At 35.8% G+C, this 17,257-nt stretch overlaps 1 protein-coding gene across 1 annotated transcript in view; it reads left to right on the plus strand.

The window, feature by feature from the left end:
* Window positions 1-17,257, plus strand: part of LOC117317251 — a 181,438-nt gene that overhangs the window by 127,761 nt on the left and 36,420 nt on the right. The window contains 1 exon segment of the mRNA XM_033871983.1: window positions 4,576-4,709. Within this exon segment, the coding sequence (XP_033727874.1) occupies window positions 4,576-4,709 (134 nt within the window).

Consider the following 17,257-nt stretch of genomic DNA (forward strand, 5'->3'; position numbering starts at 1 on the left):
CGTAGAGTAATTCCAACCTCGGCTCCTAATACCAAACCAAGGCCGACATTTCAACAGCTTTGATATATGTCCCATGATCATGGTAGGTTTGTCATTATTTTTCTGTATGAAATTGGTTAACGTTCTATGATATATGGCTACAATATACACGGAACTGGCCGACAAGTCATCAGGAAAGCTGCTCATTAGTGTATTTAAATTGAATTATCAGTAATCTTGTTTTAAAATTTCCAAAACATTCCGGTCAGTACAGCATGTATAGTTCCAAAGGAGATGCAAAGAGCGTTTGGTTAGTTTTGTTTAACGTCCTATTAACAGCCAGGGTCATTTAAGGACGTGCCATGTTTTGGAGGTGGAGGAAAGCTGGAGTACCCGGGGAAAAACCACTGGCCTACAGTCAGTACCTGGCAACTGCCCCACATAGGTTTCGAACTCGCAACCCAAAGGTGGAGAGCTAGTGATAAAGTGTCGGGACACCTTAACCACTCGGCCACCGCGGCCCCAATTCAATTACTTTAGTAGGTAGTTAGAATTTATAAAATACGATGTAGAACCTTAAGTACATGAACCATTTAAATTTCTCGATATCCTGTAAGGACAGAGCTGACAATGGTTTATCGGTACGGATTAGGATCTCTACATCAGTTAAGTAAAGCTGATTAGAATTTATCAGCTTGTATGTTACTTCTCTCAGATGTCAAGTGGAAATGATTTCATTCTGGTGTTTTCTGAAATGAGTTGGACATGTGTCAGCGATTTCTCTATAATTAAGGGGACATTACTATTTAATGGTTAAACATGCCCTTACATTATCTACACAGTCAACCTTTTTTAGATATTTTCATTATGTCAAGAGATTTTAGATTGGTCCCAATGGAGCATCATAAAAATCATTTGACCTTGAATGACCTACAAAATTGATCTAGACATTTGTGTTTTATTGACAAGTCTTAATTACCACAGTTATTTCTGCTAAATCATTAAACTTGTATATATCTGTCATTTTTGATAATATTTTTAGATTATAGGTAGAAATTAAATCAAAAAGTATATATATTATAAAAAAGTCTTCTTATTTGCCAAAAGGTCATCATTTTTGATAATATTTTTAGATTATAGGTAGAAATTAAATCCAAAAAGTATATGTATTATAAAAAAAGTCTTCTTATTTGCCAAAAGGCAGTTTTGTATATCTGATAGTACTGTATAAATATCACCAGGAATTTGTCTAACTTAATCATATGGCTTAAGCGTACTGTTTCAACCTTCTTTGTCATCTGTGTGACCAAGTATTGGGACTTTACCAAGACTACAATCTCTTGTGTTCCTTGATGCAGGGGGCGAGTTCGCTTCAACTTGAGCTATTTGCTGCCTTGATTAGATATACTCTTCATAATAAACACATCGGACATGATTATACACTCTATCAGTTCTCTGAATTAGACATATAAGCACAGTTTTATCAGCTGTCTAATACCCTCCATAATAAGTTATGATTAAATTGGGGGGATAATTAACCGTATACACTAATGAGAATGTAACTGATGAAGGAAAAAAATAACTGAATGTAGAAAATCTACCTGTAATTTACCTGTAGTTTACCTGTAATTTACCTGTAATTTACCTGTAGTTTACCTGTAATTTACCTGTAGTTTACCTGTAATTTACCTGTAATTTACCTGTTATTTACCTGTAATTTACCTGTAGTTTACCTGTAGTTTACCTGCGAGTAATTTTGTAATTAACCTAAGTGTCATGTGAGTTCACCTCTCAGTACCGTACAGTAAAAACTTGTCTATAACAAATTCCACAGGATCAGAGGAAATCAAAGGTTTGTTAATGGATTTTAAAAATAAATGAAGATATAAGCAGAAATTTGAAACAAGTCTGTTCATTTGTAGTACAAGACCTACAAGACTTTTTAAAACTATTTAGATAAGGCAATTATTATGTACAAAAATATTTAGTGACAGAGTCTCCCTTGTCCCGCTTGACGAATTCTACAGACAAATTATGTAAGCAGTAGAAATCTACATCAAAATAATCAAAGGTATACGCAATGACACATTGAATTCAGAAGGCAATTAGCTCGATGTTTATTCAATACACAATATTGTCTTGTGCCGTTGTTGAAATGGTATATATAGAGTATTACCTTACATCCAAAGATATTTACATTACGGGTGAATTGCTATGTCGGCACAGAGAAATATGACTATATGTAAAATATAAAGTGGAATACAAGTCGTCCGACAGGTGTGCAGTGATTTAAGTCAGAGATGATTTTTCTGGTTGGGTGGTCACGTAATTGTTATGTGGCAGTGACAGAATTATTGACAGATGGATATGAATGTCAATTGAAATCGCTCTGATGTAAAGCAGCAATCATTCAAATTTTCCTAACACAAAAAGGTAAATTGAAAACGATAATGATCAGGAATTCTATGTACATGTACTAATGTAATTATAGGAAAAAGGATTTAGATTACTTTTTTGTGATTATGCTTACTAATATCTTGATTAAATTTGTGTCATATATTCTTACGGTGACCTTGTGCCTTCCAGGGCTGCTTCTGAAACAGACGCCTTTGAGAACTAATTATGGATAGGAAATTACTCTGATGTCACCTGGTTCATTTAAATAAAACCACAAAGGTCCATGCCGAAAGTTCACTTTGATTAAAACAGTGATGTTGTTGAGTATGAATTAGGAGTAAGATGAAAGCGCCCATTTCTTATTAGCTTTTGGCATACAATAGATAAAGGTTGAATACATTTCAAGTAAGAAGCATCAATCTTACAAGAAATTGTTAAAATCTAGTTTATAAGTTACTGGAGCTTGGTATACATGGTGGTGGAATCTTGGTAGGAATGGTGGGATGACCTTGGTACATCTGTACTTGGTTTTGGAATCTTGGTAGGAATGGTGGGATGACCTTGGTACATGTGTACTTGGTTTTGGAATCTTGGTAGGAATTGTTGGATGACCTTGGTACATCTGTACTTGGTTTTGGAATCTTGGTAGGAATGGTGGGATGACCTTGGTACATCTGTACTTGGTTTTAGAATCTTGGTAGGAATGGTGGGATGACCTTGGTACATGTGTACTTGGTTTTGGAATCTTGGTAGGAATGGTGGGATGACCTTGGTACATCTGTACTTGGTTTTGGAATCTTGGTAGGAATGGTGGGATGACCTTGGTACATGTGTACTTGGTTTTGGAATCTTGGTAGGAATTGTTGGATGACCTTGGTACATGTGTACTTGGTTTTGGAATCTTGGTAGGAATGGTGGGATGACCTTGGTACATCTGTACTTGGTTTTGGAATCTTGGTAGGAATTGTTGGATGACCTTGGTACATGTGTACTTGGTTTTGGAATCTTGGTAGGAATGGTGGGATGACCTTGGTACATGTGTACTTGGTTTTGGAATCTTGGTAGGAATGGTGGGATGACCTTGGTACATGTGTACTTGGTTTTGGAATCTTGGTAGGAATTGTTGGATGACCTTGGTACATGTGTACTTGGTTTTGGAATCTTGGTAGGAATGGTGGGATGACCTTGGTACATGTGTACTTGGTTTTGGAATCTTGGTAGGAATTGTTGGATGACCTTGGTACATGTGTACTTGGTTTTGGAATCTTGGTAGGAATGGTGGGATGACCTTGGTACATCTGTACTTGGTTTTAGAATCTTGGTAGGAATGGTGGGATGACCTTGGTACATGTGTACTTGGTTTTAGAATCTTGGTAGGAATTGTTGGATGACCTTGGTACATGTGTACTTGGTTTTGGAATCTTGGTAGGAATGGTGGGATGACCTTGGTACATCTGTACTTGGTTTTAGAATCTTGGTAGGAATGGTGGGATGACCTTGGTACATCTGTACTTGGTTTTAGAATCTTGGTAGGAATTGTTGGATGACCTTGGTACATGTGTACTTGGTTTTAGAATCTTGGTAGGAATGGTGGGATGACCTTGGTACATCTGTACTTGGTTTTGGAATCTTGGTAGGAATGGTGGGATGACCTTGGTACATCTGTACTTGGTTTTAGAATCTTGGTAGGAATTGTTGGATGACCTTGGTACATCTGTACTTGGTTTTAGAATCTTGGTAGGAATGGTGGGATGACCTTGGTACATGTGTACTTGGTTTTAGAATCTTGGTAGGAATTGTTGGATGACCTTGGTACATGTGTACTTGGTTTTAGAATCTTGGTAGGAATGGTGGGATGACCTTGGTACATGTGTACTTGGTTTTAGAATCTTGGTAGGAATGGTGGGATGACCTTGGTACATGTGTACTTGGTTTTAGAATCTTGGTAGGAATGGTGGGATGACCTTGGTACATCTGTACTTGGTTTTAGAATCTTGGTAGGAATGGTGGGATGACCTTGGTACATCTGTACTTGGTTTTGGAATCTTGGTAGGAATTATGGGGGTGAGTTAGTGATGTATAAAGATGTAGTCTAGTTTCCTTTTGGAAGCTAGACCAAATTTACAGCTTTTGAATTTGATGTATAGACACTTAGTGTCCAGATAGTGATGATCATGTCAGAATTCCTTGTTTTTCCAGAAGGACACCCTAATGAAGGACCTGGAGCGAGAGAGGCTGGTCCGGGCGGAGCTGGAACAGAAACTCCGCTCCATGACGGAGGAGAACAGTAACTGCCGGTCTCGTCTTCACTCTCTCCAACAGGAGTTCAAAAGGTCAGTAGTGTACATGTATGTAAAGTCAGTTGTCTCTCAGGTCAAAGGTTGGTATCACCAGGGTCAAAGTTCACTGTTATCTGAGGGGTCAGAGGTTGGTACATATTGTTGCAGGGTCAGAGGCTGAAGCATATCATTTCAAGGTCAAAGGGTGGTACATATCACTACACGGTCAGAGGCTTAAATGCATCACCTCAAGGTCAAAGGTTGGCACACATCACTGCAGGGTCAGATGTTGATACATATTGTTGCAGGATCATGAAAGTGTTATAGTTCTTAGGAACAAACATCAGAATATATCAACAAATTCAATATGTTATCAAAACTGATATTTCAACAGTGAAATGTGATGTCTTCATGGTGAAATATTTCTCAAGTTAATTAAAGGTCAAAACCTGGTGTTCCAAGGGTTCCATAAAACCAGATTAATATGGTGATCAGTTCATTCCTGATTCCACTGCCTCTCTTCCTGTGAAGTTGTGGTACAGCTGTATCTATACGGGTGAGGATCTGTTTTTTCTTCTTCTTTGTAATGTTTTGAAATAATCACCAAAATCTTGGTGAGTAATGCTCAGGCCCTATGGACCTCTTGTTCTTTTGTTTTATTTTGTTTCGGCTCATAAAATTTAACAGCATTCCACTTAACTCCAACATATGAAAAAAGAATTTGAAATCTTTGAAGATTTTTTTTTGTTTGTTTTTACTAATGGTCTGAAATGCTAGTTATCTTTATTAATATTCAAGTGTGTTGGAAGCCTTATCAACCTCTCTGTAATCCTGAGATTAAATGAGCTATAAATCTCTAGATTCTTCAGAACATGTACATTCCACTGTTATTGATGTTAGGAGGTAAATAAGAAGCCTTTAGACCACCTGCGAATCTTACCCCACAACAACCTCATCATCAAAATCGCTGCCTCACAGCATAGATCAGCATCAGAATCCAGTTGGTGGTGTCATTTCAATATTTTATATGTACTTTAATAGCAGGCACTGTCAGTCAAGCCCTACAACACTGTAGATTGGTTATCTCCCCCTGACACTTGTATATGTGAGGTAAATTGCCAACAGATATCGGAAGATTTGTTTTTACTTTTTTATGTGTCAGAGGTAGAAGGTTTTGCTGTGTAGCCTCATTGGAGCGAAGCTGTAGAGCTCCCTGGATTAACAGATAAAAAATCATATCTGTTTCCCTTCTTGAGGGGTCCGCTGACGGTAAACAAAATTAGTGGAAACTTGATCGGCACTTTGCACGATTCCAAAGACTCCCAGAACTTTCGGTTATGTGTGGAATTTGGTTGTTAAGTTGATTCTGACAGATAGACTGGTGTATACAGTGATGTACAATAAAAACAAGCTGCTGCAAAAATCACATGTCCACTATTACGGCCTAGCTGCTCATGCTTAATATTGGCGTGATTATTTTATATTTAGAATAATTCTTCTTATTTTGTATCATTATTTATATATCCATCAAAGAATTGTTGTCTCAAAAGTCAATTTGGCCAGTTTTGTTTGAATTTTCGTTAATAGAGAAATTGTGATAGACCTTTAACTAATGGAGGTATCACTTTCATATTACAGATGAAATATATGGCCATTATTTTTTGACTGCAAATATCTTCATCATTCTGTGGATAGATCAAAATCAACATCCAAATTGTGTATTTTCCAATTTGGTATAGATTTATTTACATTTAAGTTTACCGGAGATTAACTGTCCAATAAGATGTTAGGTGCTCCAGTGAATCTGTTAGGCTTCCTCCAGGCGATATAGGTATATAACAATATACACATCATAGAGATACATTAATCCGTAGCGGTCCTTTATGGCGGAAACAATCCTATCAAAATACTTATATAATCTATCGTAATCTGTGAAATGAGCTTTACTATTGAAATAGCAGAGAAAACAAATTTTCCCATGTATTTAACAATAGATACACAAATTGTCTGTAAGTAATATCAACAAAAATTCATGATGGACATTGTATGTTTCATGTTTATCTTTAGGAGATCTTTTATCTGAGATATCTTGATATTTGAGTTGATGGTAATTGTGTTAATGTTTGAGATTGTAAGGGCTGTCAGTGATACCTATATTCAGAATTAATACCCTCGTATATGATCTGATAATTTGGTACCCTTTGGCACAAATAAATATTGGTTTAGGATTTAATCAAGGCGTCAATATTCAATCCTACTGAAGTCGTCTTAATGGTCAATACCTAGTCTTACTAAAGTCCTAAATGGTCAATACCTAGTCCTACTAAAGTCCTAAATGGTCAATACCTAGTCCTACTAAAGTCCTCTAAATGATCAATACCTAGTCTTACTAAAGTCCTCTAAATGGTCAATACCTAGTCCTGCTAAAGTCCTCTAAATGGTCAATACCTAGTCCTACTAAAGTCCTCTAAATGATCAATACCTAGTCTTACTAAAGTCCTCTAAATGGTCAATACCTAGTCCTGCTAAAGTCCTCTAAATGGTCAATACCTAGTCCTACTAAAGTCCTCTAAATGGTCAATACCTAGTCTTACTAAAGTCCTCTAAATGATCAATACCTAGTCTTACTAAAGTCCTCTAAATGGTCAATACCTAGTCCTACTAAAGTCCTCTAAATGGTCAATACCTAGTCCTGCTAAAGTCCTCTAAATGGTCAATACCTAGTCCTGCTAAAGTCCTCTAAATGGTCAATACCTAGTCATACTAAAGTCCTCTAAATGGTCAATACCTAGTCTTACTAAATTCCTCTAAATGGTCAATACCTAGTCTTACTAAAGTCCTCTAAATGGTCAATAATAGTCCTACCAAAGTCCTCTAAATGGTCAATACCTAGTCTTACTAAACTCCTCTAAATAGTCAATACCTAGTCTTACTAAAGTCCTCTATGGTCAATACCTAGTCTTACTAAAGTCCTCTATGGTCAATACCTAGTCTTACTAAAGTCCTCTAAATAGTCAATACCTAGTCTTACTAAAGTCCTCTAAATAGTCAATACCTAGTCTTACTAAAGTCCTCTATGGTCAATACCTAGTCTTACTAAAGTCCTCTAAATGGTCAATACCTAGTCTTACTAAAGTCCTCTAAATGGTCAATACCTAGTCTTACTAAAGTCCTCTATGGTCAATACCTATAGTCTTACTAAAGTCCTCTAAATAGTCAATACCTAGTCTTACTAAAGTCCTCTAAATGGTCAATACCTAGTCTTACTAAAGTCCCCAAAATGGTCAATACCTAGTCCTACTAAAGTCCTCTAAATAGTCAATACCTAGTCTTACTAAAGTCCTCTATGGTCAATACCTAGTCTTACTAAAGTCCTCTAAGAAATGACAATAAAAAGTGGCAGAAATTGATAAAATGTGTGATGACGGGAAAGTTACACCAAGACAACGAGACTGTTGACGTGACTACCAGAAAAACAGCCTGATACATCATTGCAGCGAAATGCCTGCACATTTCGGGGGAACAGGGACAGTCGGGCGCAATTGCTTCCTGTTGAAAGAATTCTCACTATGGCTGTCTATTGATCTGCAGTGATCCAACCAAATGTCACATCTGACAAAACAACTCACTGCAAGGATGGCACGGCCATAAATTAGGACAAACTTGTATCATAAGGAATTAGTTTAATGTGTTGTCTCGTCCTTACTGGTCTGTATCGCGACTCGCTGGAGCCAGAATAAGTTGCGAGGGGCAGGGTGTCATGAGGCTCGCTCAAAAGAAAAGAACCACGTCACAAAGCAAGATTGTTTCTCATTGATTACCAGTGACAAAAGAACCCTTAAGGGGAGTCGTCAGATAAAAGTAAATTTGAGTTTTAAACAAAGCATGCAGTTTCATTAGGTTAAATTATCGACCTTTTAAAAAGATTTGTAACAATTGTTTTATAATTGTGATAAAAAAGCCCGTAATTTTTTAACATTACAGGGTCAAACTCCACTGTAGCCATGGGAAAATCTGATGAAAATTCTCTACAGGAGGGGAGATTTCTTGAATTTCTGAAATTAATTTCGTACATGGGAGACATTTGGTCAATTTTGAAATAAAACCTATATTCTGAGAATTCCTTAAGAACTATGAAACATCTGCATGAATTATTCTTAAATGATTAAAGAAAATTTAACAAACAATCATTTGATCAATATTACATGTATTTACAACTATATTGACTACTTGGTATTTAATATATTTTCTTTGATATGAAACAAAAACAAATATCAATTAATGAAAACTTATTAATTTCTTGAATTACAATCTTTAGGTCACCTGGTCCAAAGGACTGGTGAGCTTATACCATCAGTAGAAATGTGTTGCTCAATTTGCTGTAATACTGTAATATCAAGGTGAGCATTATACAGGCCCCTTGGCCTCTTGTTTAGCTCACATGGTCTGAAGAATGAGTGAGTTATCTTATGCCTAGACTACATGGCCATCATACCCTAAGTTCTTTTTGTTAAGAATTGCCAAGTTAAATTCTAATACTAGATTATCTCCCCCTAGTTTGAATCTAGAATCAGACATATCCTAGGGACCAAAATCATCAAGCTCAATTTTATTCATAAGTTTAATATTCTAGAGACAAGGGGCCAGTCTATCTTATGCATTGTGTCTAGCATCCGTCAATCAACTTTTCTTTAAAATCGCTACTAGTCATGAAGACATGTAATTTTTGACCAGATTTGGTCTGAAGCATTCTTGGGTGAAGGAGGAACCAATCTTATATTTACAGTCGGGGCAGGACATCATGCAGGCTACTTGAATGAAGAGTTGGAAGTTTGATTTGGGCATATATATTGGGTACGGTATTTCATTCGTTGTGTTCCTGTTGACTCAGTTGTAAATGATATCATGTGTAAACCTCATAAAGTTAAAGAAAAGTGTTGATGTACTGATTGACAGGTCCCCATAAAGTTAAAGAAATGTTGTACTGATCGATTGGCAGATCCCTAACTGGGAAAAATATTTATAAGAAATATGCATGTATAAGTATTAGATGAGAGTTGTCTGTCATAATCACTGAAATATCCTAGCAATAAAGGCCCTCTGGGCCTCTTGTTTTCATTAATAATGGTTATTTTCAGATCTATATATGTATATAAGGGAGGTTTTCAAGAGTTTCCATCTTTTGTATTTCCCAAATATAGAATTGGCTCCATAAATTCACCCTGACAGTTTGTTCATTGACAGTTAATGCACCGTGGGACAGAATTATAAAATACTTATATACATGTATCTTGCTATTGTTTTCAATTTGAAAAGCTGAAATAACCTACCTGCGTCATCTCATCTCAAAGATGTTTATATATAGAACGATTGTTGATTTTATCGTGGGATCTATATCTTTTACTCCCTTCACAAACATATTTAACCCCGAGATACAAAGAAATATTGATATTTTTTGTAAATACTAGGAGCCAAGAATCTTCCACTGTTCAAAAGGTTTGACCTAGAATTGTAGGTACTCAATTGTCTAACTCTATCTTTTACAAATCTACATGTGCTGTATACTAGCTGAGTATGAATATTTTTCACACTATATACATTTACCAGTAGATCCTGGTAGTCTTTATAGACACAGCTGACTTGCAGACATACAAAATTTAAAGCGAAAAGATTACATGAAGATTCTGTTCAATAAGATCCCCTATCTTATATATGGATTATAAGCATATATTTGTTACAATGACTCGAGAGAAACATCTATGTGTATGTATACACAAATTAGAATTACAGTTGTTGAATTTTAATCAATTGGATCTATATCAAATTGTCACAGTTGTCAATTTCTTAGGGCCTGTCAAGTTGACAAGGTCGCAGTCAACCGATTCGTAATATAGCGGTCACATAGACATACATGTTTATCCTGGCGATTAGGTCGCGGTATAAGTGACACATAATCTACCTGGTATTGTATTGTTAAGAAAGCCTTGATTTGTCAACACTTCGGCCATTATAGTACTGATATACAGGAAAACGTTACTGTAACTTCTACTCCCGAAATTCTTTCGATTATATGCAATCGACACAGTTCTTTGCAGGTGTGTACATGGCCACGCCTGAGTGACTCTGTCTTTTGTATATACACTGCTGGTGTACATTTCTCCGGTGTTACTGTGATTTGCCCCTCGGGAAAACAACATGTCCTATAATGGTTTCCTCTGTTTTTCAAAAGGATTGGGATGTATAGCCAGATCTCTACAGTTCTTTGTGTAATGGAAATGTACTGTTTTGTCCCAGCGGACATCGTGTTATTTCTGAGCTTACACTGTTTTATCGGCCGGATGTAAAAACGTTTATGTTTAATGCCTAAAATCTCCAACTGTCAATTGTCCCCAGGTAAGTATGTAAGCTATAATCGACAACTTTCGTTCATTTCAACATCAGTAAATTGGCCGATTCAGCATTTTTTGTCGCTTTATCAGATGGACAAAAACATCTGATGTAGATTTTTTTCATGATATGAAGGAAGTGATGTCTATTTAATGGTACGATATAGCCACAGGATACGTATAGGTTTTACTGTGACCATTTCCACTTATGTATATGATCCCTAGGAACATATATGTGGCAGTGCTCGATACATAATTATAAGGTTATACGTATGTATATATATCTGTGCTAAATAGCCTAACACTGACATTTACTAGCCCTGGTATTTAAGACAGACATTCGGTGGTGTGAACTTGACGGATTACAACTTCAGTTTAATGCACAAAATGGGGGAACTCTTTTCACCTGGATAATCCAGAAAGGTTTGTTCACTTTTAGAAAAACACTTAAAACTTTTCACATTAGCAGACTTTAAATCTGTCTAATGGGCATTATACAGCTTGTGAAGAAATGTAAGCAGGTTAAGTAAAAATCCCTCTTTAACACAATGAACTTGTAGGGTCTGTTCAGATATAATATTTAAAATTTAATGATTATGATTACATTAGATACTTTTGAAGGTGTTGGGATTTGCTCTTAGTATATTAACAATGACCCGTCTGTTTTTTTCTGTGTCATAATTGTCACATGGCATTATGACAGATTTAATTTCTTTGAGACAGCAGATGTAAGATCTGATACGAGTTTCCTGTTTTGATATAGTTATACATACACCTTAATGCTGAGCTATTTTGATTCAGTGTTGGTTAAATTATCAAGAGAGAAAACTGGAAAGATAGCTTTCTGGTGACATATGTCAGCTCTGTAAAATTATGGCCGAGTAGCTGAGAACATGGTTGAGTTTAACGTCGAGGAGTTTTGATTCAGTGTTGGTCAAATTATCAAGAGAGAAAACTGGTAAGATAGCTTTCTAATGATATATACATTTGTACGTCAGTTCTGAAAAATTATGGCCGAGTAGCTGAGAACATGGTTGATTCAACATACGGAATTTAAGTTCAATGGAGCTGTTTTTTTCGTAAAAATCTGTTGATGCATTCACAAAATTGCTCGAAGGTGATTTATATTGGCTAAGTATTTTTACTTAAGATAAGTGTCAATCCATTATGCATGAGTGTGAGGAATGTTTTCTCCACTAAGTGTTGGAGTGATTGGTCAATTTGAGATCTGGACACAATGACCATTGGGGTATACTTAGGTGGTACGTACTGGACAATTTAGATTTCATTTGAATGACTGATGATGGTTTATGGTAAATTTGCATCATTGATGCTTTTGTAAAAAAAAAAAAAAAAAATTATCAGTTTTAATGATAAACTTATCATTTTGTAATTTTATTTAAGAGATTTAATTTGATATATATATGGGTTTTTTTTTTTTTGAAACATAGGAGATAGGAATCTCTACCTTTCTTGTAAAATATCCATGGACAGGGGCTGAACCTGTTAAATTGTATTTAAGTTATTAATGAGCAAATGGCTTTCTTGTACTGTATTATCAGACATAGACTGGCTTATACATTGTAGATACCTGCAGGCCTATTGCTAGACAAAATTGATAAACTCTCCTTTTACATTTTTATATACCTGAGTATTTCATTTTGAACGATTCACTTTGAAGAAACAGTAGATTAAGATTTAATTTTAATTATAAAAGGGATAAATTAGAATTAGTGATCAAATTACAAATGGAATGGAGCTTGTCATAAAATAAGTCTATCACTGGTATATCATTCAACATTGTTCTTTATATGGGTGTCTCTGTCAGAACAACCCCAGTGATGTACAATTATTGACACAGTATGAGGGAGATTTACATGTCTGAACAACCCCAGTGATGTTCAACTATTGACATAGTATGAGGGAGATTTATATGTCTGAACAACCTCAGTGATGTACAACTATTGACACAGTATGAGGGAGATTTATATGTCTGAACAACCTCAGTGATGTACAACTATTGACACAGTATGAGGGAGATTTACATGTCTGAACAACCTCAGTGATGTACAACTATTGACACAGTATGACGGAGATTTATATGTCTGAACAACCTCAGTGATGTACAACTATTGACATAGTATGAGGGAGATTTATATGTCTGAACAACCTCAGTGATGTACAACTATTGACACAGTATGAGGGCAGATTTACTGTTTGAACAACCTCAGTGATGTACAACTATTGAGACAGTATGAGGGAGATTTACATGTCCGAACAACCTCAGTGATGTACAACTATTGACATAGTATGAGGGAGATTTACATGTCTGAACAACCCCAGTGATGTACAACTATTGACATAGTATGAGGGAGATATATATATATGATACAAGATTTTTACAACCAGACTTCTAGATTGGTATACTTGATTTTCTGAAACAATTTACACTTTCGATTTCTTTATATAGCAAAACTGATACACGAGCAGTTTTTCTTGTGACCTCCAGATTTTAATTAGGACTCTTAATTTAATTAACTAAAAAAGCTTTTGTCACTGGGCAAAAGTTAAACAAATATAAAATCTTAATCCTAGTTTCAAATCTGCGTCTTCTAATTCTAAAGGAAATTGTAATATGTATTCTACAACATTAAAATACTTCAAAATTTAGTTTTTATTTCAAATCTTTTTATGGACATTTTTATACTTTTTTTAGGTGAGTGATTAGAAAAATCTTCCCATAAATAACATGGTTTAATCACATTGCTGCTATCAGTTTAAAAATACTTGATTGTCAAAATAATGGGAAAACAGAATGGTTTCAAAATTCTATAGATAAAATCTTGTAGAATTTTTGTATTCATATCTGAAGAAAAGAAATTTACTCTTTTAAGGTAGAACGATCCTCACTCCCTGGTAGTTACAGTCATATAGAAATCTACACCCCTCATAATCAGTCAAATACAATCTAAAACTCGCTAAGGAGACGACCTTGTACAGACATTAGATGTCTTGATTATTAAAAAATGTAGGATGATTTCGACAAGTGTCCTGATGCCTGAGGTCAGGTGTCAAAAGGCAACTGTGTTTTACATTAGTACAGTGGAACCACTTAAACAGGACGATTTACACCTGAAATATATGTTTACGTATACATATAAATGATGTACTTTGTTCTGCCCTCGTCAACAGGTAACAGCTGAGTGACTGAACTCTGTGATTGCCAGTACGAGCTACATATGGGCGATTGAGATTTCACTGACAGCCCATCAATTAAGTTAATGTAGACTTGAAGAAAAGAAGTCTTCTTATATAAATATATATAATCGGGTAATGAACATAGGTAGTTTGACAGGTGTGTTAAGTCGTTACCTTTGTAGAACAGACCATCTACCTGTTAAAATGGTTTTGTCACAATAAAAGAAAAAATACCGTGCATATATATATACATGTATATTAAAGCTAGGCAATTCATCTGTTAAAGATTCATGTAAGAAATAGTTAATGTTTTTTAAGTCGTATGATTTGGATGAAATATTTGTAAGCACAATAGATCAAATTGCAGTAGCTGGCCAAGGATAAAGTTCTCCTTTCTTATATCAACAGTATACTGTCAGAACAAACAGTGCAGGTATTTTATGGCACATCACTGTAATGTCCTTGATACTTTATTTTATAGAATGTAGAAACAGCAGGTAAACTTTACCAAAATGTAAAGCAAGTTTTTACGATAATATAAAGATGTGGGAGAAGGTTTCTAATAAATCAAAGACCCTCCCAATATTGGTGAGGTACCACCTGTGCCATTAGCTTCTGTACATTCATCAAACTGTCAGTTACCCTTTGTTAGATATCAGTTCTTCACTTGATACAGAGTTATTGCCCTTTGTTTGATATAAGTTCTTCACTATATACAGAGTTATTGCCCTTTGTTAGATATCAGTTCTTCACTATATATAGTCATTGCCCTTTGTTTGATATCAGTTCTTCACTTTGTGCAGAGTTATTGCCCTTTGTTTGGTATCAGATCTTCACTATACATAGTCATTGCCCTTTGTTTTATATCAGTTCTTCACTATATACAGAGTTATTGCCCTTTGCTTGCTATCAGAGTTTGTTCACAGGTAAAAGACTTGTTCTACACTTGTGAAGTAGGGGCTGATTCTTAGTAATCCATGCATAAATTTAGATAAATACATTAATTTATTGGACCCAACAAGATTGAATTGTCACCTAAGAAAACAATGATAAACACATACAAGATATAGTCAACCATGATTTTGTCAGCACTATACATTTAACTCAGGTCTTAGAGGCTTACCACTTCGTTGAATCTGTTACTGGCACAGTCTCAGATATATTGTCTCTTTGTACAGTTAGGCCCTGAAGGAGTTGTGTCAGATTTGCTTTATTTCCCAAAACACCATTGTATAATTTGGCCTAATCTCCTGACATTTCTATCGGAGTTACCCCAGCCTATCTAAACATCCTGACCTATTAGTAGATCTACAGACATGATAGGTGCTTCCTTGTTATTGGAAGTGTGGATTAGGTTTGTCTGGTGTCCCCAGGCAGAACTGGCCAGACTAACACACTGACCACTTCTGGTCAGACTAACACACTGACCACTTCTGGTCAGACCAACACACTGACCACTTCTCGTCAGACCAAGAGACTGGCTACCTCTGCATGGCCAGACCAACAGACTGACCACATCTGGTCAGACCAGCAGACTGACCATTTCTGGTCAGACCAATAGACTGACCACTTCTGGTCAGACCAACAGGCTGACCACTCCTGGCCAGACCAACGGACTGACCACCTCCATGCTTAGTTCACCCCACCAATGGTCTTTAGAAAGTTTAATTCAGGTTAATTAAATTAAGTTTATGTTTGAGGTAAAATTAATATTAGGCAAAGCAAGACAATTCTAAGGAAAGTTTCAAAACGACCTCTGAATGAAGATTTTTTCTGTAACATGATGGTTATGAATTAAACAGACTTTATGTAGATGACCGCAGATGTCCCATCATTGAATGATCTTCATTGGTTCTATGTAAGACAGATCTTTTCTCTACTTTATTGGTTTGTATAAGGGGGTGACGGGGAAATCTTGAACAGTTAAAACTGGAGAAAAATCTGTGAACGATAGCTAGCAGAAATCATAATGGTTTCACATGTCTTCATTTACCTCATTTGATTGTAAACAGCTGAAGGCACTCAACCATACTAGAAAACATCAGAATACAACGGAAATCAAAATTAATTCGTTAAAAATTCCCGATTATTTATGCTTGTCTCAAGCATGCGAAGTAAGCATCTTTTGTGAATGCATCCTTGAAAATGAAATTTTAAAAAATCATGATAAATTTACATGCTTGACTGATGAATTTATTTGCCACACGAGGGTGTTGTCTAGGCACACCATGATACCAATATATAAAAGAATTGTCAGAATTGACCTTTAAATGACCTTGAAACATCCTGACACCCCACTTGGTAGATTACAGATGGTACAATCTCTATGGGAGATTCTAAAAGGGTAGAGTTCATTCTACAGATGTAGAGGTCAAAGGTGCCCAGCATCTGACATTAATTAAGAGTTTAGTAAATACTTGTTTTGATAATTGACAGATAAGATTTTATCCTATCTGTCTGAAAGACAATCAGTCTGCTGCTAGCAGCTCCCTCATTTCTCCATCAAGTCCTCACATATGACCTCTTTAAAACTTGACATGCGATAAATCATTTAGTTAATCATTTTATTGATGAGGACTTTGATTGAAATATACCTTTAAAATCAAATGTTATGGTCAGGAAGTGAATGAGATAGTAAACTTCATCACACCCCCCAAATGTTAAGAGCCCCAAAGTTTTTACAATGACATTTTAATTAATTTGAACCGAGATTAAATATTTTTAGATTTTACGTCATAAAATTTGATAAATCTGCACTGAAGTGAGATTGAAGGGTCAAGGCCGTTTGTGGTGCTAGGCGATATTTTGATACCTATGACGAGTTTCTCAATAGTCCGGCTTGTTTACATGAATGTTGTCCATGTTACAAGCTCAAGTGGAACAGACATTTTATAGTTGTAGCACTCAATATGTCTTCTGGTAATATATGACATCACTCATGTTACAACTGCTAGCTACCGTAGTCTACCTGTTACAAGTCCACAATTACTGTTACAACTCATCATTACCGTAGTCTAC

The sequence above is a fragment of the Pecten maximus genome, chromosome 19 (assembly GCF_902652985.1).
Source record: "Pecten maximus chromosome 19, xPecMax1.1, whole genome shotgun sequence".
In the NCBI taxonomy this organism is placed as follows: Eukaryota; Metazoa; Mollusca; class Bivalvia; order Pectinida; family Pectinidae; genus Pecten; species Pecten maximus.